Source organism: Staurois parvus, unplaced genomic scaffold (genome assembly GCF_062004578.1).
Source record: "Staurois parvus isolate SC_StPar_1 unplaced genomic scaffold, SC_StPar_1.0 ptg001072l, whole genome shotgun sequence".
Classification (NCBI taxonomy): domain Eukaryota; kingdom Metazoa; phylum Chordata; class Amphibia; order Anura; family Ranidae; genus Staurois; species Staurois parvus.
This window is the reverse complement of record NW_028318868.1, coordinates 241,954-266,528: the sequence shown is the minus strand read 5'-3', so window position 1 is coordinate 266,528 and position 24,575 is coordinate 241,954. Positions and strand designations below refer to the sequence as shown.

Here is a 24,575-nt window from a genome sequence, read left to right as displayed (position 1 = left end):
TGACGCCTGCATCTGTGGTTCAAATTCAGAGATGAATTTTTCCCACCTCCATGCGTCAAATGTACCTTCCCGGGGAATTTCCCATCTGGTACCCTTCGACCATTTATTCCATCTTTTGAGGGGTTCTGTAGACTTCCCCCCCAAACTCACCTTCATCAGCTGTGCAGCTGTCCTTACCCTGAAGAGGGCTGATTCCCCCTCTCTCTTCATGGACTGACTACTGCCCATCGTGACTAGTCACTGGTATATATCCCGCGTCCGGGTACCTGTTTACCCCCTGGAGCACTCGGTGGGATCCTACCGAGAGGCCTGATTCCACCACTTTCCCAGCACAGCGTAATTTATGTGATTCTTATCGATCACCCGAAGCGCATCAAGTGGCGGTCAGACTGCGAGCACACCTCCCACTCCCACAGCGCAATTTATGTGATCCTGACCACCCAAAGTGTTTGTGGTAACCAGGCTAAGCGTTACACTTTCCTGGACCGCCCACTCGCACAGCGCAATTTATGTGGTTCTCATCACCCACTGTGTTTGGCAGGCCACACCGCACAATGATGAAAGTGGCTTTTCTCTCCCTGCACACAGTAGCTAACACTAGTCAAAACAAAAGGAGGGGTTCTTTGCTTTTACTTATGGTTCACTGGTTGCCAGGAAACCTGCTAACTGACCTATAGGAAAATCGTGTAAAGAAAAAACTTTCCTAATACACACAGAAAAAACCCTTTTCAACCAGAAAAACCGTTAAAAAGGACAAAGTGGAGCCTTATGGAAAACACGGGACGTTTCGCAGTAAAACAATTACATAGAGGTAAACTGAAAAACTGCGCCAAAAATAACCTCGGTTGCCGACGCGAAAATCGCTCCTACCAGCGCCGCTAAACGATCTGCGCTACACACGCGATCTTCGCTGCAACCGCCTAAAACCGTTTACACAAAAAGTCTGCTTGACGCGAAACACGCGACGCAGCAGCTTTAAAACAAACTTGCTTTACAAAAAGGAACTACTTTTAACAAGAAAAACACAATCACTATACAAGAAATCTATGCGCAAAAAACCAAATTTCGCCATGCTCACTAAATGTGGAACACGTGAGGGAAAAACTCGCTTAACACACTTTAAATTGGCTGGCAATACGCAAATTTAAAGCTGAACGCAAACAACTTAAACCAAGCTTTTGATTAACGGCGGTAGCGTACCCAAAGCTAGATGTGCTGCCCTCGTGGGTAACCCCCCTTTGAACCAAAAGGAAATAACGATGGAATAATAATAATAAAATGCAAAACTGTAAAAATTTGGATTAAAACACAATGTGGGTTAAATGCATATAGAAAACTGCATATATATTGCATAGAGATTACTGAAACTCAAAGCGAAACTCGCAAAACAGCGTTCACGAGTGATCAAAAAACAAAATGGTGGAGAAACACATGCCAGTCACAAAATGGTTGCCAAACAAAGAGACATGTGGCAGTCACAAAATGGTTGCCAAACAAAGGGACATGTGGCAGTCACAAAATGGTTGCCAAACAAAGGGACATGTGGCAGTCACAAAATGGTTGCCACCAGCAAAGAAAACCCTTGCGACACTAGCCTCAAAATTGCCTCTTACATAAAACAGACTTTTGGACAAAGCATACAATGGACAATTACACAGCAATATACAGTACACATACAACACAATTTGGCACAATCACAGAGCAGACATAGAAAAACCGACATATCACACTAACATGCGCATGTAACAGAAAAGACCCACTGCTGCATGCTTGCTGGGAGCAGTAGTACCGACAAAACACTGCACAGACTATATGCACACAAAGGTCTTACAACAGTTAACTATTAATCTAAAACTTTCAACACTGTATTAATTAACTCACCTGGAGGGAGGTAAAGCAATTACCACAGTACATACAACCCACAAATACTTACCTAAACTATGATAGAACTTTTAACCTGCTAAAACATATACCCGTTTAATTTTTTTTGGTTGAAAGATTTTTAAACTTGACCAAATCCAGCCAACCAAACCCATCCCTCTGCTGCTTTTAGCAGAGAAAAACCCTTGTCTTTCACCCACAAATCAAAACTTTAGGACGACTAGGTCCTTGCTAAGCGGAATTCACGTTAGCTAACAGAGAGCGAAATTAGCCACACGAACGCGCAAAAAGCGATCCTCTTAACAGTAGAGACACCTGAAATGTGCCGGCATACATTTTGCTAATTCATGATAGCTCATTCCCCCCTCGTACTCGGTTAGCTATCGCAGAATTCACGTTAGAATCCTCTGGCTCACCAAAATGTCTTGGAAATTCGCTTTCAACGAATGTCTCCTTACCGTGAGTACCCGCAGTTGGATGCGCAGCAGTCCCCCATAAAGCTGTGCGAACTTCGCTTACCGCGACTGCAGCTTAACTCCACGATTCCTGTGCCTCCAACTGGTGTGCAAAGGTTTAGCTGTTTTGAGATGTGGGGAAAATGGAGCTCCCGTGATCCAGGAATCATCAGACGATACTCCCAGGTTGGAGTTTGAATCCACTCTGTCTGGCTCTAACCCCAGACTCCTGTTTTATTATCTTACAAAAACACACGCCCCCCCCCGCACGGGGGTCAGGTCAATCCCCTCCCACAGAACAATGTATAGGGAGTGTCCAAGCAGGATGGACATTCTCGTGTATGGAGTGTAACGTTCCCTCTTACCTATACTGAAAACCAGTTAAACCAGTTCTCCCCCCCCCCCGTAAGCTCTCTTTGGAGAGCAAGTTTCCCATCATTTACATGCTATCAGCTCCTAGCAGTATGTTCATTGTCTGTACAAGCATCCCCTAGATTAAACAGTGCCACTCTGTATCTGAATGGGCCCGATACGATCTTTATTAAAAGATATCCATCCAGATACAGTTCAGGTAGCGGCTTGTAGAGATATGCATGAGCCTACATGCGGAGTTCGCACTGCCCGGCACCTGGCCATGCGAAGTCCATGTGGTACTATGCTGCTGCTGCTATGTGGATACAGGCCCGCGGCCTACCGCCGGTGGCATTCGCATCGAATGCCGTGGTGGCATACACGCCAGTCTGTAAGCACAGATCTGCCATCTCATCCATTACCGAGCTGAGTACTATAATATATACATTGTAAAAGCGCATGGCCTAATTGCAGCCTTCAGAGCTTTAATTAAGCCACACGAGAGACATATGAATAACACGAATATATGACACATTTAAAGTTCAACCTGTAATAGAAAATTTCCATGACAAGCGCCACACACTTTTGTCACCGTTGCTGCAGACCCATTATTCCTTCCTTGTAGAGCGTTTCATCCTGCATGTCAAAAAACCTCTCCACCACAGCCATGATATCATCATCTGATGGAAAGTGGGTTCCCACTAGATGTTGCTTGAGCTTAGAGAACACATGAAAGTCCGAGGGAGCCAAATCTGGCGAGTAGGGAGGGTGTGGAAGCAGTTCGAAGCCACAGGACTCGATGGCCGACATTGCAGTGGTGGACTTGTGCTCTGGTGCATTGTCTTGGTGGAAAAGGACACGCTTCTTCAACATTCCGTGGCGTTTTGCCTTGATGGCCTCCCACAAATGCTTCATTTGAGCAGCATAATACGCACCGTTCACAGTTTTACCCTTTTTGAGGTACTCAGCCAAGTTTACACCCTTTGCATCCCAAAAAACAGAGACCCTAACCTTGCCAGCTGATGGGACTGACTTGAACTTTTTAGGGCTGGGGAAGGAGGGGTGTTTCCACTGTTTTGCTTGTACCTTGGACTCTGGCTGAAAGCGGTGAATCTGCCTCAAGGAGGGTCAAGTTTGCGTCAGACTTGACGTGTCTGTCACGTTTGTTTTCAACAGTCAACATTTTTGGGTCCCACCGACTTGACACCTTGTGCATGCCCAGCACTACTGTTAAAATGTGTCCAACACGTTCCTGGGATAAGCTCATTTTCTCTGCGATTAAATGTTCTGTGACATGACTGTCTGCCATTACGAGATCCTGGATTGCTGAGATTGTTGTCCTCCGTACAGGCAGTTGGTGGCCTTCCACTGTAAGGGGCATCTTGGACAGAGGGGTTCCCCCTCTTGAATTCCGCCACCCACTTTTTAATGGTGGAATAGGAAGGAGCATCCTCCCCTAATGTTTCCATCATGTCCTTGTGGATGTCCTGTCCACTCATTCCCTTTTTCAGCAGGTATTGGATAACAGCACATTTGCTCACTTTCTCCATCTTTCAGACAATGATGACCTTCTGCGTGAAGTCTTCAATAACTGAAACAAAAAAAAAAGCTATTTGTGAGAAATTTGGTATGGAACCTGTCAGGGAGCGAGGAGCCAGACACACAAGGAGGTGCAATTAAAGGTAGGTTTATTAATATAAAAATAAGACAAGAGTCTATGCAAGTCCAACAGCAGAAATCATAGCCGAAGCTGGGGTCAAGAGCCAGGAAGAATCGTTGCCAGAGCCGGGATCAGGAGCCAGGAAGAATCGTCTCCAGAGCCAGGATCAGGAGCCAGGAAGAATGGTCGCCAGAGCCGGGGTTAGAAGCCAGGAGGAGTCTTAGCCAAAGCCGAGTCGGTATCCAGGAAAGCAATGAGTAGCTAAACAGGAGCTTGCTGTTGTGCAACAGACAGGACACGAATGCAACGGACAGCCACAAACAGCAGACTTATAGTGATAAGCCGCTACCTCCTGGGGGAGGAGCCGCAGAGGGCTGAAAGCATAAAGGATCCCACAATGCTTTGCAGACATCTAAGATGGATGCCAGCACATGGAGCAGCAAAAGGTCTGAGGAAAGGTAGGACCTTGACAGAACCTTGCAAAGATATGTACTATGAGTAGCAAAAATAAAATTGAGCCAAGACAAATGCTTCATGGGTAGGCCAAGAACTTTTCAGTCGTCCCACGTAAGTGACATTTATAAAACATGTAACACTCTCAAGAAGAATGTGTTGTTATATGGCATGTTTGAAGGCTTGTATGTAATAAATGTGTTTTAAATAAGCATTTTGTTATAGTCCTAGAGCAATGTTTCTCAACCGGGGTTCCGTTGCAAATCAACATTATGGTGGATGAATATTGTACAATGTTGTTTCCAGTGTTTTCAATGCGTGCTGAAAGTCAGTACTGTCAGCGCACATTGATACCCGATGCCTCCTCTGTAGTTCCAGCTCCTTGTTAACTCTGAGGGTGGTGCTGAGACGAGTACAGAGAGCGGGAGCTGAAGGAGGAAGGGACTTCTAAGGCAGCGCTAAATTGAGACGCAGAGAGCTGGAGACCATTGCTGGATCAGGAGATGAGATCCCCCTATTGAGTGTATGGCAGCTGTGTGATGTAGTATGCAGCGGATGGGGAGAGGCAGGGGCAGAGAGCTGGAGCACTGTATGTGTAAAGCAGTAGTGAATACAAATTGGGGGTTGAACAGAGAGAGGGAGTACATAGCTGAAGCAGGAAGTGATATCCTGTGTATGGTAGTGGTGATGCAGACTGCAAAAAGCACACAGCTGGATGAGACTGAATATAGCAGGAGGTGAGATTAAAAACAGCTTTATGTTATGCAATAACTGCACGTAAAGCTGTTGTTATCTCACCACCTGCTACATTCGGTCTCATGTGTCCCTACTCTCTGCTCCCCTTCTTCAGCATCCAGTGCTGCCATACACTGGATGTCACCTCCTACTACATTCATTGTTCTCACTCTCTGCTTCCCTCCTCCACATTTTGCATTCACTGCTGCCATACATGGATGGTACCTCCTGATCTAGCCATGTATTCCTGTTCTATGCAGTCCTCCCTCTGAGTTCACAAGAGCTGCAACTACAAAGGAGGCATTGGGTATCAAAGTGCGTTGTTAGTGCATATTGAAGACAACATTGTGTGGATATACATCTGCCACAATATTGATTCGCAGCGGAACCCCATTTGAGAAACCCTGTGTTACCGATTTGCAGAACGGTGAAGGGAAGCATACTATTACTGCACTGTTCCTTATCAATTTTCCATTTCTTTCTGTCCATGGCTCCTGTATGTGATATCACCTAGGATGTATGAGGGGAGGGTTAGTGGGGATCAAGGGGAAAAGGCATGTTACAATAGCAACTTCCCTGCGCTACTGTGCGTGTGGAGGAAAGCAACTCCCCATCTGCTTATCACACGTTTGACCCAGAATTGAGCATCTGCAGACAAAAGTAAGTTTGTTTCACATTTAAGATTTTTTAAAATTATTTTTATTCTATTATTTTCTGCTGTTTAATTTTTGTTATATCTATATCTAGGCAGCACAGTGGCTAAATGGTTAGCACTTCCGCCTGACCGTACTAGGGTTGTTGGTTTGAATCCCAGCCATGGCACCACCTGCCTGGAGTTTTCATGTTCTCCCTGTGCCTGCATGGGTTTCCTGGGGGTGATCTGGTTTCCTCCCACACTCCAAAGACATGCTGGTGGGTTAATTGGCTCCTGTCTAAAATTGTCCCTGGTATGTGCATATATGAATGTAAGTTAGGGACCTTAGATTGTACACCCCTTGAGGGTTAGGGACTGATGTGAATGTACAATATACATATGTAAAGCACTGTGTAAATTAACAGCACTATATACAGTACCTGTAATAATAAGCTGTAATAAAAGGTAGAGAATCCCTGATCTAGAGTATGAATGCATATGGCTTTATGATTAAATGTGGAGGGATTTTTGGAATGTTGCGACTGAATTGTGGTACTGTATTTGTTTTTACTGTGTTCCAGATGCCCTCCTTTATCTTATTATATTGTCATATAAAACCACTTTTGACTTGAAGGTGCAAAGGAGGATTGTTTCATTAATATTTATAGTCCAATAGAGTTTTGGCTTTATTTTCTGTGTATGTCAAAGAAAACAAAATACTTTCTATTTGATACTATTTTGGCTTAATTGGTGCTCTACTATTTATCTTAAAATAGTCCCTTCTCAGGCTTGGAGGTCCCAACCTTTCTCATTGATTCCTATGGACAAGTAACTAGATGCAATTTTCCTACCATTAGGCTCAGTTTTGAGAACAGGATATGATCACTATTTTGCTAAATCTAAACTAAAACAAGCCACGCTTTCATATCACCACATGTGCCAGCACCTTATGGAATCACATTCACCAGATATTATGACCTCCAAATTATAGAAAGATCTAAAAACGCATAAGCTGAAATACAAGACCCCCTTTAATGCAAATCTGATTAACAGATGCAGGTAGTTCAGAGTGAGGCAAGTTCTCCCCTCGGCTCTGTCATGTGACTAGAACCGAGGAGGAGCCTTCTCTTAGCTCTGAACAACCGCTGTCACAGGCAGAAATGGCACTGCATGCCTGTAATGCTATAATACTACAGTACTGCTTCTGCCTGTTTGACAGTACTGTACAACATAATAAAGCACTCCAACATACTGAGGCAATGAAGCGCTGGTGCACATGTATTGAAGCATATCAAAATGCATGACAACACGCTACTCATTGTGGTGCACATTTTTTAATCCATTTTGTGCATTAAGGGGACACAATAAATGTTAAAAACAACAAACAGGAATAGAGAAGTGTTAAAGGGCTTTTATTGCTCTATATTTTTCTTTTTATTATAGCTTAGTATAACAAATTGTTCTTTGTTTCCCTTTCCCTTGCAGATCTCTCTGAACGTGGGAGTCTTTTTACCCTGTTTTTAAATAACCCACTTATGGCATTCCTGTTCATCTCTGGACTTTCCAGTATGCGCAAAGGTCTTTGGGACAAATGCCAGGAGCACCTACGAAAAATCAACAGGGATATTGCTCAGCTTCTGACACACTCTCGATCCATAGGTGAGAAATGGGATAGTATACCGTGTATGGTCTCTGATTTTATAACTATTAATTGAGGCAGAAATGTTTTCTTAATCATTCATTGAGAAGCAAGGCAAGTCTTAAAGAATAACTTTGGGATATGCAAAAGAATCCTCCATTAGTACAACGCCCTCCACAAAACACTAAACCGTTAATACAATTTTGAAAATTCTTATTTAGGAGAAAAGTCTAATTGAATTTTCATGACCTCATCTTTATAATTCAAAATTTAACAGCCTCTGCTCTGACAAGGAGGAGGTGTAACAGAAGGGATTACATCATATCCTCTCCTCTTTCTCTGCAGTAAAAGGAAACTATACTTCCCATCAACCACAGGGAATTGTAGTAAATGTGGGCAGGTACACTAGGCCAGTACATATTGAATGTGTCTGAGTCTGCCCACCATTGCAAGTGGGGTTGAATTACTGTACATCAATGGTTCCTGGAGAAGGAACTACAGAAGGAATGTGCCAAGACCAGTGGCTGGGGAAATAGGAGGCATAGCAGCCACTGGTCTTACAAACAGGAAACCAATGAGAATTAATGGTTTGATTTGAAAATTGATGGGCTATTTCAGAGTTACTACTGAATCAACCAGAAGATGAATGACATACTCAGTGAAGGTAGGTAATCAGCAACAAGTTTTTGCCTGGAGTTCTGCTTAAAATGTTTTTTTTTTATACAACCACCTACAGGAGGGCGGGGCACTTGAAAACAAAAGAAATCTGTATGTCCGCTCAAGGTATAATGCCTCCTACTACCAACATATCCCAGCTTTTTGCTAGTGTCCTAACAGGATGGATGTGTTTTTTTTTCAGTTCTGCTGTTTGATTTTTTTTTTGATTTGCTGTTTGACCAGCCTTTGATTTTTCTAGCAAATTTTTTTTCTTCTTCAGTCAAGACTTTTCCATACAGTTGCTGGTTTTTCCCACTGACTCGCAGCTCTCTGGCAGGGATGTCCTCAGCCTGGCTTTTGGACCATACTTTATCTAGAACCCACTGGGTTGTGGGTAGGGTCTGTAAGTGATCCTTGAACTCTGGGCTCTACGTGGGGGCTGTCTATACTAATTCTGGTTAAGTTAGCAGCAGTCACTTTCCAGGTCCATAGCCACTGGTGTTTTCCATGTTTTTGCCCTGTCTTTGCAGACTCAGTTAATGACAAGGCAATTTGGGCTGGCAGTAGGATCTCCCTTACTTTTATTAGACACTGGGTGCCATTGTTTCCCACCAGCTTTGCTGTGGAAGGGGTTAGAGCAGAGCACCGATGTCAGTCCACTGGATAGAGCATCACACATGCACTCTGCACTTTCCTTACCGCCAAACAGCATAGGGGGAAGCATTTCCCTGCTTTTGCTCCTGCTTCTTTCCTTATTCTGTTCTTGCTGTCTGCCTATGGAGTGTTTGTCCCCTGCTACCAGCTGCCCAGGTTTTGTGAGTACTTGAGGCTCTATCTGTCACCTTAAGCCTGTGTGTTGCATACAAAACTGCGGCTGCAACTTTTCTGATTGTAGACCTGTGGAGGACAGTCCAGTTGTACCAAGCTCCCCCAGCATTCTCTCCACTAACAGGTCAGGAACTGCTTGTAGTGCTCCCCCCTCGTAGTGGTGACATCTGTAGCTTGGCTTCTGGTTTCCACTTCTTAATAGGTGATTTAACAGTACTTATTGGCATATTCAGGCTTTGGACATCTTTTTATTTCCCTTTCCATAAAGTTCTATTACCTTGTTACGCAGGACTTTTGATCCCCATGGCTCAGTATCTAGCCTAGTCAGTGCTTCCACGTAAGAGCTAACAAACTCATTGACTATTTATACACTGACACTAATTGCAATTTTAAAAAGCGACAGATGTGGGACATTAACCTCTGATTGGCATTTTAACCCGTGTGTGTCACCTTGTGTGTCTGTACCAAGGCCAAACATTCCAGTGTATGTGAACTTTTGATCGTGGCCATTTGGGTGATTTCTGTTATTATGCTTTAAAATGGAGCCAAACAACTATTTGATAATAAATGGCTTTATGTGATCATCATCCTTCAATAAAAGAGCATTATCATTGATATTTTCAATATCAATGCCAAAATTTCACTTTTTCTGCCAGGGTATGCAAACTTTTGAGCACAACTGTATATCTTATTTACCTGCATGCCTTAGTCACCTGAGCCATTGGTCACAGAGACCTTTTCTGATTCTGAGTTTCTTAAGTCTGTGAAGAATGAGCTTTTCCCTAAGGAGTCACAGCCTTCTGCTATTACTCTCAAGCTAAAGGGAGACAATTTTGGCTTATATTAATACAGGACACTCTATTTGAAGCTTGAGGATGATCCAGTCATTTTTACTAATGCCGTTTTTGGCTTTGGGCCTTATAAGACTCTTAAGGATGCAAAAATCTTTTCTTTGCACCTACATTTCCTGTTATTTCTGTAACAAGTGTTATCCCCCTAAGCGATTTAGGAACCAAACCGATAACTTATACAGTATGATTATTAAATGGCTGGAGGCTTTCTTCAGAGCTGTGTTCTGTTGACTGGTCCTGCCTTACACCTGATCTTGGCTGTCAAACCATCTCTTATAGGTCCAATACTCCTCTTTTTTTTTTTAAATCTTTATTTATGAATGCACAGGTAAGTACAAATAAATAGCAACATCAAACAGCTTGCAAATCTAGGCAAGTTAAGTTCCAAATAAAACACAAAGAAAAAGTTCATTAGGTTCACCCTTGTCAGACCTGATTTACAAAATTCGTATGAACACAGTATTATGAAAGGCATGACTAAAAGGAAGGACATTTTTGGAAAGAGCCCATCGCTGGGCATGGTAAGAATGCAATACTCGGAGATGGAGTCCCTGAGATCAAAGACTAACATACCATTTAATGTCTACTGGCCAAGGGAGTGTGCAAAAAGGAATTTTTAGTTTAAATTGGGAAGAGAAAGCAAACAACAAGTAGCAAGTAGGAGGGAGAACTGGGGGGGGGGTGGAGTAGAGCTGGGATGGGAAGAGAGCTGATGAGGACAGAGGGAGATAGTAGTAGAGGTTATATATAGCACAAAAGTAGGGCAACCCACCGATGTGATTTCAGGGGGTTAAGGATTTACATGTACTGAGCATATTCATCGGAGAAGCAAAACTGGTCCCAATAGAACCACCTTTCCAGTGTTCCTCTGACTTTCCTGGAAGAACAGAGGTCAGTTGTTCCATGCTCTCTACATCGTTCACTCTGGTGAACCATTGAGAGTGGGGGGGGTTGTTGTTTCCACATAGATGGAATGCAGGCTCTTGACGCGTTTAATAGAAAAAGTTTAGAGATTTGTGATATTTTTTCTTAGAGAGGGGGGTCAAATTTAGTAGAACTGCTGCTGTGTCTTCTCATAGGGAAATGTCAGTAAATCTGTGTATGAAATGCAGGACTTGTTGCCAGTATGGACTTAATGCCGGACACTACGTGTGAAAAAATAGGCCCAAGTGAGCATTACATCTCCAGCTGGATGATGCTGGAACAATGCTGGATGCTGGATCAATGCTGGAGATGTAATGCTCACTTGGGCATATTTTTTCACACGTAGTGTGAAATCAGTTTCCCAAAGAAATATTTTATAGTTTAAATATATAGAGTCAAAGAGGTCCTGTACCACCTAGTGACAATTTTATAGGTTGTTTCCTGATATTTGCTGCACAACGAAGATTTCTGTGCGAAGAAGGGATCTGTTCTTTTTGCTGATCAGAGAAAGTGGTCTGCAAGTCCGATTCCCACTTTATCAGGAACGGTGGGTCTGATCTAGCATGCAAGGATAAAAGGTATTGATAAGAGATTGATGATTTTTGGATCGGCTCCTCTCCCAGGCAAAGTTCCTGAAACATGGTAAGCGGCCTCTGAAACATTTGTTTTGGGAGGGTGCTTAAGAAATTTGTTAATTGAAAGGCTAGCCAGCTGTTTAATATTTTGGGACCCGAGTGTGCAAAGACGGTAACAGCCAGTGCCCACAAAGCGGGTCGAAGGAAAAAGGATGCATGCAAAAGTTTCTGGTGGGCATGATGAAAGAATGCGGAGTCCGTCAAACCCAGGGCAAAGGACGGGTAAGCTATGATCTGTGTCATCGGAGATGGGAAGCTGTCCAAAGAAGAAAGTTTGTGTGTACAAACTTTCTTCTCCGTCAGTGTAGCCTGGATTAAAGGATAAGGAGATAAATGTGAGGTAAATTCAGCCTGCCCAGGGCATCCCCCCCAGAGGTGTTCCTGCAAAGTCCTGTTAAGTCCTGTTCCAGAGACCCAAAGTTTATATAGGCACCAACACTAAAGATGCGTTTATGTCATAAAATGTCAATAAAATTCTTCAAAGTAATCACCAGGTGACAATGCTTATTCCCAGTATGCTTGAAATACTCAGGTGGGTGTGCTGATAAACAGATAAAATGCGCACTCACCAGATGCGCATATACATAGTGCATTGTATGATATAAAGGTCCGAGGTACAGCCTGGGGGTGGAATGCCTTCCTTTAGGTTACAGGATAATGACAAGCCAGGATATGTACATCAACCTGTATATATAGTATTATGCAGCGCTAAATATAACATGTAATGCAAAATGAAAGTAATGAATTTAAATATAAAGTGGGCGCTGCTGAGGTGCATATATTGTGAAGTGATAGCTGCGTCATATGACACTTCAATATAACAAAAGCAACAATATGGGTGACAAGTGTGGATAGTTCATACAATCAATAAGTAACGTAGTTCCAGATGATAAAGTGATCTGTGCTCAGTGCTGGTAACTTCAAGTGACGGGAAACCAGTAATACTATGCACTTACCAGAAGCGCATAATAAGTGCGCAAAAGAGATGTATCCATTATAGGGTCATCTAGGTCTGGTCTAGGGCTGCGGGGTCATCAAGCTCAATGTGGACACATGGGATGATACTGCTCACACAGGGGTCATACTCTGCTCACATACCCATCAGAAACTGCTTTAAGATCACAGCATACACGGTACTCCAGATGCAGAAATGGTACCACCTTGTAAGGCTCGTAGTAACCAAACCAAAGAACAAATAGGTGCCAATAGTGTAGTATGTTTATTAGGTAGGTATAAAATCCAGGTATATGAAATGAACTCCCATGTGATATTGTAAAGATGAACAAATATGGCCGCCGGCCTCCTTCGTGGCCATTCGCGGTGTGACGTCACTCCGGTGGGCTCTTCATTGACGCGTTTCGGACATGTTTCGTGCACAAGCACGTCAAAGGGGTAAGCCCACCCGGAGGACGTCGGAACTTAAATACCCAATCGCACATGCGCAAGCGTGGGCGCGCGTCATACCGAGAGGCGCGCGTATGCGTGAGTGCGCGTCACATCTTAGTTGTGCACATGCACGAGCGGAAGATGGGATCGGTGACTGTGCGTCACCTCATACCCGGAGACATTACATATTTAACATAGAAATGGAACATAAGATTGCCAATTCACTACCATAGTTAATTAAAACGGGGGAATACGAATGGAATGGTATAATTTATTAGGGGAAAAACCCCTATGGGGATAATTGATGATAATAAAAAAATGTCAGCGATAGATGCCATTTTAATGGAGACCAGCAATATTCTGTGAAAGATGTGGAGATATATATATATATATATATATATATATATATATATATATATATATATATATATATATATATAGAACGGTCTTCATTTTCCTGTAGACCAGAGTATAATTAGAAGTGATGGAAGTCCACTGAGGAACTACAGATACCAGCAAAGATTAAGATATAGATATATTAAAGAATCAATATTAAAAAGTGGTTATAGAAGGTAAAATTGGCAATATAATAAAAAATACATATGTCACATTAAACATTTAGGAAAATAATACATAAATAATTACATAAATATCTGTATAAAAAGTAATATATGGATATTATAATAAAAATTTGTAATAAAATCCAACTATGTCAAAGTAATACAAGGATCAAAAAAATAAAAATATATTTAAAATATTAAAATAATCATGGATAAAATAACGCTAATATATGCAATTGGACAATCGTTAGAAAGTGAATGAGTGCAATACTTGCACATGAATAAATAAAGTGCAAGATGCATGGACACATATAATATGATATGGCAAGGTGATGGAATGCAAAGTCAAAAAATCTTTAGAATAAAAATAGATCTAACACTGAGAATACATTAAAGAGAAAAAAATAAAAATAATACAGATCAGCTATTGTCAATGAAGCAGTTATTGTCTAAATCTATGTTAAGGCCATATGGTGACAGAGATTTTAGTTCTATAATCCATTTTGTTTCTAATTGGGAAACAGCTCTCCTTTTATGTCCCCCCCTGCATTGCAGCTTAATGAGATCAATACCAGTAAATTTGAGATGAGTGGGATCTCTACCGTGATGGTCTCGGAAATGTTTAGAGAGCTAGTGCTCTTTATAGCGCTTCTTGATATTATAGTAATGCTCCCTGAGCCTATCCCTCACTCTTCTTGTGGTTCTGCCCACATACTGTTTTTTACAAGAATATTCCAGTAAATAAACCTTTTACCATATTTGTTACTGTCTCTGGACTTGTTCTATCTTATCAATATCTTTTTGTAAGAGAGGTCTCCAGAACTGGACACCGTATTCTAAATGAGGTCTAACTAAAGTTCTATATAGGGGAATCAGGACCTCTTTCCTCCTGCTGGTGGCCCCTCTAGTGATGCATCCTTGAATTCTATTCACTTTCCCCACTGCTTAGCCACACTGTTTGCTCATTTAGCAATCATCTGAAATAAGTACCCCCATGTCTTTTTCTTCTGAAGTGCTGGCCAAAACTGTACCCCCGATGCTGGTGCATTTTTTTACATTTAGAAACATTGAAATGCAATTTCCACTTTTTTGACCAATCTTCCAGCAATGACAAATCATGTTCCATGTTGGACACCTCCAGGGATATCAACCCTATTACACACCTTTGTGTCATCAGCAAAAAGACATACCTTACCCAACAAACCTTTAGTTATATCACTTGCATATAGATTAAATAGAACAGGACTGTCAGGAATGGACTCGCCAATGGTGGTGGGACTCACCTGCCTTGTGGGCTGCAGTACCAAGGCTGGCCAGCGGGTGCTCTCAGCAGCCAGAATCTCACTCCTGCAATCAGGCCATCACCTGAGGCTGATTGCAGGAGGTGTATTTAAGCAGGACCAGGCCTGTGATCAGTGCCTTGGTGTATTTTTCCCATGAGCCCCTGTACCTGCATCCTGTCTGCTTCCTGCCTGATCTTGCTTTGATCCTGACTCTGAACAAACTCCGCCTGTCCTGACCTCGGCTATTCCTGACCACTCTTCCGCTCGCTCCTGGTACCCTGTTAGCCCGTTACCTACCGACCCGGCCCGCTTGACTACGTTGTGCTCCATATATATATCAGTTTAGGTTTGGGTTTGTTTCACCTTGTTGTATGTATTTGTGTTAGTTTTGGGTTTGGTTTGTTGCACTGCGTTTGTTTGTGTTGTCCTTAATAAATTATCTTGTTTACACGCTATACCTGAAGACTGTGTTTCCCTGTGTCGGTCCACACACCTCTGGTCATTCCCGGAGCCCTGACAAGGACCTAGTACAGAGCATTCTGGTACACCACTAGTGACTGGTCTTTGTTCCAAGTGAACCCCATTTAAAACCATACTCTGGTATCTATCTATAAGCCAGCTGCATATCCACTGAACCACCCAAGGGCTAAGTCCTAGCTTGTACAACTTTTATATTAGGTCATTGTCACGTACCTGAGGAACTAGGCCAATCTGCATTGGTTCAGTTTCAGCAACAGGAGCAGGTGGCACAGTGGGCAGAGGAGCAGAGAAGGAAGGCACCTTGAGTAGCATCTAGGATGGACGATAGGAATTAGATCTTTCCAATCGCTGTTCCCGCAGGCGACGGTCTAGCTGGATGGCCAACTGGATGAGGCCTTCAAGGGAGGTAGGAGCCTCGACTCTGGATAATTTGTCTTTGAGTCCTTCAGAGAGGCCAAGCCGATACTGGTATCTGAGGGTGGCTTCATTCCAGCCTGTGTCTGCTGACCATTTATGGAATTCAACCGTATAATCTTTCACGGAACGGTGACCTTGTTGGAGGGAGTGAAGGGCAGCTTCTGCTGTGGCAATGTGTTGGGGATCGTCATATAGTTGGGACATGGTGTCAGAAAAGGTAGTAACATTGTTCAGAACTGGGCTCTTTTGCATCAGGAGGTGATGTGCCCAGGACTGAGGTTCATCAGTAAGTAGCGAGATGATGAACCCCACCTTCACAGACTCTAAAGAAAAAGTTCTGGGTTGAAGTGCCAAATATAACAGACATGCGTTTTTAAACGCCCTGAACGTTCAATGATCTCCAGAAAAGCGTTCCGGGACTGGTACTCTTGGCTCTGTTGGAGGTAGCATTATTGTGGGAGTGACTACAGGGCCTTCTTGAACAGAAGCGGAGGATGCAGAGGGTGCCCTGGGTGGGTTTTGGTCAGCAGGAGCTGAAGGAGTGGCAAGATTCTGCAGGAGATCTTCTATTTGGAAAAAGCCTTCTTGTACGTTCTTGACCACTTGCGTGAAGGTGGCAACCTGCTGGCACAGAGCCTCTATCGGGGAGACACCTCTCTCAGCCTCTGACATTATGGCTGGATTATGCTGTCACGTACCTGACCTGAGGCTGCAATAGAGAGATGGCTCCCCTTATGGCTAAGTGCAGTGCGCCCCTGGAGGTGGAAACAGGAGGTGCAGTGCCCAAAAAAGCACGGGTTGCCAGTGGTGTTGCTGTTTGGAAATGCCTGATGAGATGGAACCCGTGGGTGCTCCAGTTGCAGGATGAGTTTCTCCAGAGAACACGTGGATCCTGGAGGATGGGTAGAGTAGTCAGTATCCAGAGCCAGAATCAATATGGAACAGCAGACAAGAGCAACGTCAGGATCAAGCCAGGGTCATACACAGAGTAGCAGCAGACAGGAGCAAGGTCAGGATCAAGCCAGGGTCATACACAGAGTAGCAGCAGACAGGATCAAGCCAGGGTCATACACAGAGTAGCAGGAGACAGGATCAAGGTCAGGAGCAAGCCGGGATCATACACAGAGCAGCAGACAGGAATCAAGCCGGGTCGGTAATGTAAATCAGCAGTAAACTCAGGAACAGGAGGGGCTGACGATAATCCAGCAATCACTGAGCAGAGGTGCTGTCCTTATAAAGGCCACTGAGTGTCAGCAATTAGTGCACCCTGCGTGTGCCGGTGCGTTTTCGTGCACAGGAATGCATGGTTACGTGTCGCCCACCTATGCTCATGCGCACTTCTTTGCACGAATTGGCGTGGCCATATTGTGCATTGACGCATTTGCCCAGGCTTCCTAGTCTTTTCCTCTGACAATCATTATGTGAAACTGTATCAAATGTCTTGCTGAAATTAAGGTATGCTATGTCCACTGCACTGCCCTGGTCCAAAACATTGGTAATATAATCGGAAAATCCAGTCTGATTTATTCTGACATGATCTGCCCTTGGTAAAGCCATGCTGCTTTGGATCCAGCAAGTTGTGTGTTTTTAAGTGATCAATTATCCTTCTTTTCAGCAGCGATTCCATTACATTTTGGTGAATTTAATCTTTTTAAATGCTCGAAATCTACTTTAGGCAGATGGATGGAATAAAAAAATTTAGAAGCTTTGGCCAGGTCAATAGATTCGACCACATGTAGAGCAGAATAGTATGTTTCCAAGATTTTATTGATGTCTTTGGGAGAAGAAGAAAGAATGCCTTGAGCATCCTTTAAAGGGTTAATATGCATCGGGTGATGAGGCCCCTTACATAACCTTGCTAGGGAGTAACACTTTATTTCCATGTTTATGGAAATGAGAAATTTTAATGGGTTCTTGGTTATCTGCCCAAAAGTCAAATAATCGCTTGGCCTTGTGCCAAAGTTTTCTATTAGCAGGGGTATTCTGTCAGTTTAAGAGAGTTTGGGCTGCACAAAATCTTTCACTAGCTGCCTGGTTTTGTTTCAGGATGTTTCTCATAGCAAGACACATAGGAAATTACTTTGCCATGCAGGAAAGCTTTACCAGCTTCCCAAAAGAGGTTAGGATTATTCCTGTGAGAAGCATTTGCATTCAGACCAAGTGGTGTTAAGCATGCGTTTAAAAGGTTAATTTTGTCCTAGAATAGGGTGGAAATCTCCATTGCCTGACAGTATTCCGGGAAATAAAGTCATCTAGAACCAGTGAGATTGGGCTGTGGTCTGATATTTCTAAATCATGTATAGTGGACTCTCGAATATTGAACAAGGATATGGTGCAAAGTAGGTAGTCCAATCTGGCAAAAGAATTATAAGAGTGTGAGTAGAAGTGGTACTCTTTATCAGTTGAATGTGATAACCACCAGGGGTCAATGAATTGAAGGGCAGAGGACATCTGAGAAAAAGGTGTAGAATAGTCTGGGACAGTGTGTGAATCTCTTGCCTTTATCTGTCTTTGCTCTTACACATAGCAATTTTAGTCTCCCCCTGTCTTACAGACCATTTACCGTGATCTACCAGTGAGTCAAATTAATATGAGAATACGTGCACGTGGAAGTAAGACACTGACACTTCGCAGTTTGCCAACTTCCTAAAATTCTGTTTTATTGAGGAACTAACAGTATCATTTATAGGGCATATGATGCAGGCAAAGCATATACATTGATTGGGTGAAAAGTCCACTGGGTTTCTGCGTGTCCTTCCATCCGTGTTGATATCTTCCAATCATTGTCCCCAAAGAGACTCATTCCCTTTTATGGGGGTTGTTTACATTAAAAGATACTTTTCTCCTAATGAGTCACCAAGGGCGAGACTCCGGATGAAGGCGCCTTCTTAATTATCATCATTGTTCTGTCAACCTATATCTGATTGTTTACTTAAGAGAGTAAGGAATTTAAAGAGCAAGATACAGACAGTAGCAAGACTATAAAATTGTCATTTTACTGATCATCTAATAAAACGTGGACTGTCAATCACAATCCACTACAATCCCCCCTTAAAATGGCTATTTTATTCCTGACTGTCCCTATGTCTTCTGATGTCCTAACTGCCTGGTGGCCCTCCCTCTGGAACTCTTTTAAGACGCATATAGAGCCCCTGAGTGGCTAATCCATCCCTAGAGTCTCGATACGTCCTGAGAAGGCCACAGTCAGGCACTGTCTTTCCCTGCTTATAGTTGTCTGTTAGGGGGGGGGAAATTTGTAGCATTCCCTTTTTTTCATAAATCTGAAATATGATGATCAGGGGCCATGGTCTGTAAGGGAGTATAGGATTCCCTTTCTTCACGGGGGAGTTCAACATTGTTATAGTTCAGGAATGTAGGGGTGATCTCGTTCACAGCTTTCCCTATTAGCCTCTTAATGCAAGGGATCACACAGCAGGCGACTATTGCCATTAGAATGTTAATACCCAGGATAACCACCCCTGCGTGGGCGAGGGCTTTCTGCCAGCCCCTCAGCCATCCAAACCACTGATCCCAGGGATGTGTAATACCTGAGTTTTCCTTAAGCTCATTTGACAGGTCCTCCAACCTCTTGATGGCCAGTGTCACCTTCCCATTTGGGCCTGTGTTATCTGGGATATACGTACAGCAGGTCATGGTCTTTGGTATCATTTTACAGACCCCCCCTTTTTCAGCTAATAACATATCGAGTGTCATACGATTTTGAAAGACCATGTTAGAAGTAGCCTCCAACTGCTCTGCTATCCCCTTTAAGGCATCTCGTGTGTAGTTTACAAATCGTTGTTGATTATAGTAGATGTAGTTTATCCAATCTACATTCTTGTTCTCAGTGATGAAGAGGAATAGGGATTCAAATCCCGCGGCCACCTGGTCTCTGGCCTTGAATTCATTGGGTACCCCCCTTGGGACTCCTATCGCATCTATATAGACATGGGGGTCAAAACTCCCTTGCGGGGCACTTCGTTTGTGCTTGGTTGCATGGGGGGGTTTGGGAGGCCCCTTAAGTAATGGATCTGAGAGGATGTGCAATGGCATTATGGCATGGAGGCGTGGGGATTGGGAGAAGGGAGAGAATGATTAAGGGGGGCCAACCACTCTTTTGAAAGGTATATATCTTTCAGTTGGAACTCACAATGGTGGATTGTGCCACTTCTGGGGTATAACACCCCTAGAAGGTAAGTTCCCTGATCTCCCGGACTCTCTATGGTCAGAGTAAGGGGGATGGCTATAGTGAATTGCTTGTTCATTTTTGTGGATCACCTATCTACCTTAGGGGTGGTAAGTGAGTGTCATTCGGGGAATTAGAGATTTTCCATACCGGTCTTTCTGCTCTACTGCACTTTGTGGCTTATACCCCCAAACCGGTCTCGTGTTCCATCCCACTGATCCCCAGTAGCCACAATCTGCTCCCCAATAATTATCTGTAACACATATATATATTGTGGAGGCAATGGGGACAGGTGTGTTCTTGCACAGGCTATGATTGAAGAAAAATGTTGCTACTTGTGTGTTGGATGAGTTATACCAAAACTGGGTGGAGTCACCCTTGTGAGTGATGGCCACCTGTTGCCCCCCCCCCCCCCCATTTATTTCCACCAAAAAAGGATATGCAACACAATCATTGTGGTGTGGGTGACACGGACAGGGCCTCGTCCTCTGGAGCTGGAACCTTCTTGCAATGTGAGGCGTGTATCCAGGTGGACTTTCCCCTTAACTTCACTGAAGTGGCAGTCAACAGGAGCACCTGGAAAGGACCGTCATATCTGGGTTCCAATGTATGTTTTCGCAGAAACTTTTTGACCAAGACCCAGTCTCCAGGTTGTAAAGTGTGTGTTCCTATGTCCGCCTCAGGATCTGGAATGGAGGAGAATACTTGCACATGGATATTAGTCAACACACGTGTCAAAGATATCACATACTTTGTCAATGAGTCAGACTGCAATTGTAATTGTTGAGGATAGTAGGTACCCAGTCTAGGGGCGTACCCAAACAAAATCTCATAGGGAGACAACCCATGACTTTCCCTTGGTGTGTATCTAACACTGAAAAGAGCAATAGGCAAGCTGTCCGGCCATCCCATGCCTACCTCTTGGGCCATTTTTAACATTCTTGACTTCAGGACCCCATTTAGGCGCTCTACCTTCCCACTACTCTGGGGATGATAGGGTGTGTGAAACGCATGTGTGACCCCCAGAGCCTCCCAGATCTCTTTTGTGACATTGGCAGTAAAAGCCGGTCCCTGATCGCTTTCAACCACCTCGGGCACTCCATATCTGCAGACTATCTCCGTGAGCAGCTTCTTGGCCATTCTGAGAACATATCCACCACCACTAGGGCATATTCAAATCGTCCACTTTTTGGCATCTGGATATGATCTATCTGGATCCTCTGAAATGGATTTAGTGCCCTGGCCAGATGTTTGCTTGGAGGTTTCTCAGGTCTTCCAGGATTGCACTTGGCACATACAACACAAGACTTACAGAATCTGTCTGTGTAAGCCGTAATTCCGGGTGCCACATAGTATTTACTGATCAAAGAGTTCATTAGCATCTTGGACAGATGTGACGCTCCATGTGCCCACTGCACTGTTGCCGGATATAAGGATCTGGAAAGCAAAACGTTCTTCCCCACCACTTACAATCCTTTGTCCTCAACTGCTCCTTTCTGCATCCATTCCTTCCTTTCTTCTTCTGAAGCATTATCCTGGGCTTCCTGGAGTTGGTTGTCCTTGGGCTGATGAATTAGCACAGGCATCACCTCACTGCACATCTCTTCATCCTCTTCCTGCTCCCTGACCACAGCTTGCTTAGCAGCCATGTCTGCCAGATGATTTCCTTTTGCTTCCATAGTGGTCAATTTACCGTGGGCCTTCACCTTCAGTATGGCCACTTGGGCTGGTAGTAAGAGTGCTTCCATAAGGCGGTTGATCGCCTTTCCATGCTTTACAGGAGTCCCAGCTGCCGTGAGAAAGACCCTCATTTTCCAGATTAGGCCAAAATCAAGTGCAACTCCCAGTGCATATCTGGAGTCCGTGTAAATGTTCGCTGTCTTTCCTTTTGTTAATTCACAGGCTTTGGTGAGGGCCCTTAGTTCAGCCTCTTGTGCAGACATAAAAGGTGGAAGAGGTCTAGCTTGCAGTACCATTGTGTCGGTAGTCACAGCATATCCAGTGTGGTAGGTGCCAGCATTATCTGCAAAGCGGGATCCATCCACAAAAAGTATTAGGTCAGGATTTGATAGGGGCGTATCATGGACTGTTGGTAGGTGTGTAGTTTCTGCCTGCATAAGTCCCAAACAGTCATGTACCACATCCTCTGGTGCCATGTCTTCGGTGTCTTCTTCTGCTTCGTCTACCCCCCCCCCTGGAAGAGGGAGAAGAGTTGCAGGGTTTATCTGGGTGCATCTGACCAGGGTGACATGATCAGGTAAAAGAAGGGAGCCTTGCAGTCGCAGATGCCTGGCGGCAGATAGATGTTTTGGTTGGGTTTGGTTCAGTATTGCGGTAATGTCATGGGGGGCCAGAAGTGTGAGTGGATGTCCTAAGACCAAATCTGCCGTCTTATCCAGGAGAAGATGGACAGCAAAAACAGCCCTCAGACAGGAGGGACCACCTTGTGCAACCGGGTCTAGCCTTTAGGAGTAATAACCCAGAGGCCGGAGGCGACCCCCATGGCGTTGTGCCAGAACTCCTGTTGCATGACCCTGTCTCTCAGCCACAAAAAGTTTGAAGGGCTCATCATAATCTGGTAGACCTAATACAGGTGCAGTGGAGATGGCTTTTTTCAGGCGATGGAAATCAAGTACAGCTTCTTCTGTCAGGGGAAAGGGTTCAGATTTCAGGGCATCATAAAGGGATTGCATCAAATGCATCAAGATGGAGGCTTCTGGGATCCAGGAACGACAATAGGAAACCAACCCTAGAAAAGCATGCAGGGTTTTTGGTCCCTGAGGTATTGGGACATTCTGGATAGCCCGTACTCTATCCGGTGTAAGGTGACGAGTGGCTTGGGAAATGCAATGTCCCAAGAAAATGACAGAAGTTTGGCACCACTGTAACTTGTCCTTAGAAACCTTGCAGCCCTGTTCAGCCAGGTGGTGGAGGAGGCTCAGAGAGGTGATTTTTCCCTCAGAATGGTTGGTGGCACATAGGAGCAAGTCATCCACATATTGGAGCACTATGACTTCCGGGTGTGACTGTTGCCAGGTGCTGAGGATAGTTGTCATGGCCTTTGTAAATTGGCTTGGCGAATTTTGGGCCCCTTGGGGCATAACTCTCCAGGTATACTGTCGGCCAGCATGGGTAAAGGCGAAGAGATACATGCAGGAGGGGTCCAGCGGAACACTGAAGAAGGCATTTGCCAAGTCAATAACTGTGAACACTTGGGCTGTGGGAGGTACCCCTGCAAGCAGGGTGTGGGGGTTTCCAAAATAGTTGCCTCAGTGACTGCTCTCAGATCTTGAACCATGCGATATTTGGTGGGCTCACCCTTTGGAGTTCTTTTCTTCGCTGGGAAAAGGGGTGTATTGCATGGGGACACACGGGGAATTAATGCCCCGTTTTCCAGAAGTATATTGACTTGTTTGGAGATGGCGTCCATCTGAGCTTGCTTCAGAGTGTATTGAGGCTTCCGTGGCAATGGTGCTCCAGGCTTAAGCTGGACTAACACTGTAGTAACTTTCAGATGGCCAATATCCTCAGGTCCGGTGGACCAAAGAGTGAGTGGCAGCTCCTGTAAGGCCTGTTCTACATGGTCTGGCAAGGGGCGGCCTGAAACTTCCGGAGGATGTCCCTCAATGGGAACAGTGACCTTTGCTAGGGGCCCACTAGCACCATATCCATGAGAAGAAACTGTCATAAGGGGAGTGGACACAGGCTTGCCCCTGTCCTATTGGAGAAGGTTCAAATGTTCTTGGGTAGGGCCTGTGCGTGTTGGTCCTGGAAGCGGTGGAGGTGGTGGCATTGCAGACTCTTCCCACCCTGAGTTGTAGTCATTGAGTCGTCGTGAACGTCTGGGAGCTCTGCATTCCCTTCTGAAATGTCCTGGTTTTCCACAATTGAAGCAAACAAGTGGGTTTCTTCTGGGGACCTGCTCTCCAGCTGACAACATGAGTGGTGTCGGCTTCCGGGTCGTCTGGGCCGCTTCCAGACCTTTTGCCACCAGCAGTATATCCAGGTGGAGGGTGCGGTACTCTGGACGGGCAGTGATCAAACCCTTGCGAACAGACTCCTTTAGTCCTGATACAAATGCAGAGGCCAGCATTTGAGTATGTACCTTGTTATGGACACTGAATCCCAGCTCTGTAAACACCTGTGTTAGTCTGGTATGGAACTTTTCCAATGTCCTGCAATGTGGTGGCCTGGTCCGCCAGTCTCTCTCTGGCCCACTGCTGCAACTGGTCACAGAAAGAAATTCCAGAGGCATAAGTGGTGTCCTCATTTGGCTTTACTCTGGTGAGATCCTTTTCCATTATAGGCCAATATGCATCCCCAGCCTTGATCTCACACAGACTGACCAAATCCCTCCAGGCTGTGGAATAGGTCTTGTGGATCTGAGCTATGCGCCGGTAAAAAGGCATCGGGTGTTTCTCCGGGTCCGGGAGAGTTGTGACTAGTGCGGAGGCTTGGGATGGAGTGAAAGCCACATACATGATAGGAGCATCAGGTAGGTTGGGCACCGGGCGGGGATGGTCTTCTTCAGATCCTTGGGGGGCGATAGACAGGATTGTG

At 44.5% G+C, this 24,575-nt stretch overlaps 1 protein-coding gene across 15 annotated transcripts in view; it reads left to right on the top strand.

The window, feature by feature from the left end:
* Positions 1–24,575, top strand: part of SCAI (suppressor of cancer cell invasion) — a 1,319,466-nt gene that overhangs the window by 1,060,976 nt on the left and 233,915 nt on the right. For all 15 annotated transcript variants that reach the window (XR_016307572.1, XR_016307574.1, XR_016307571.1 and 12 more), the window contains one exon: positions 7,655–7,828. Coding sequence is in view for 10 of the 15 variants with exons in the window: in XM_089658464.1 (XP_089514590.1) it covers positions 7,655–7,828 (174 nt within the window). In the remaining 5 variants the exon portion in view is untranslated. The remainder of the gene's footprint in view (positions 1–7,654; positions 7,829–24,575) is intronic.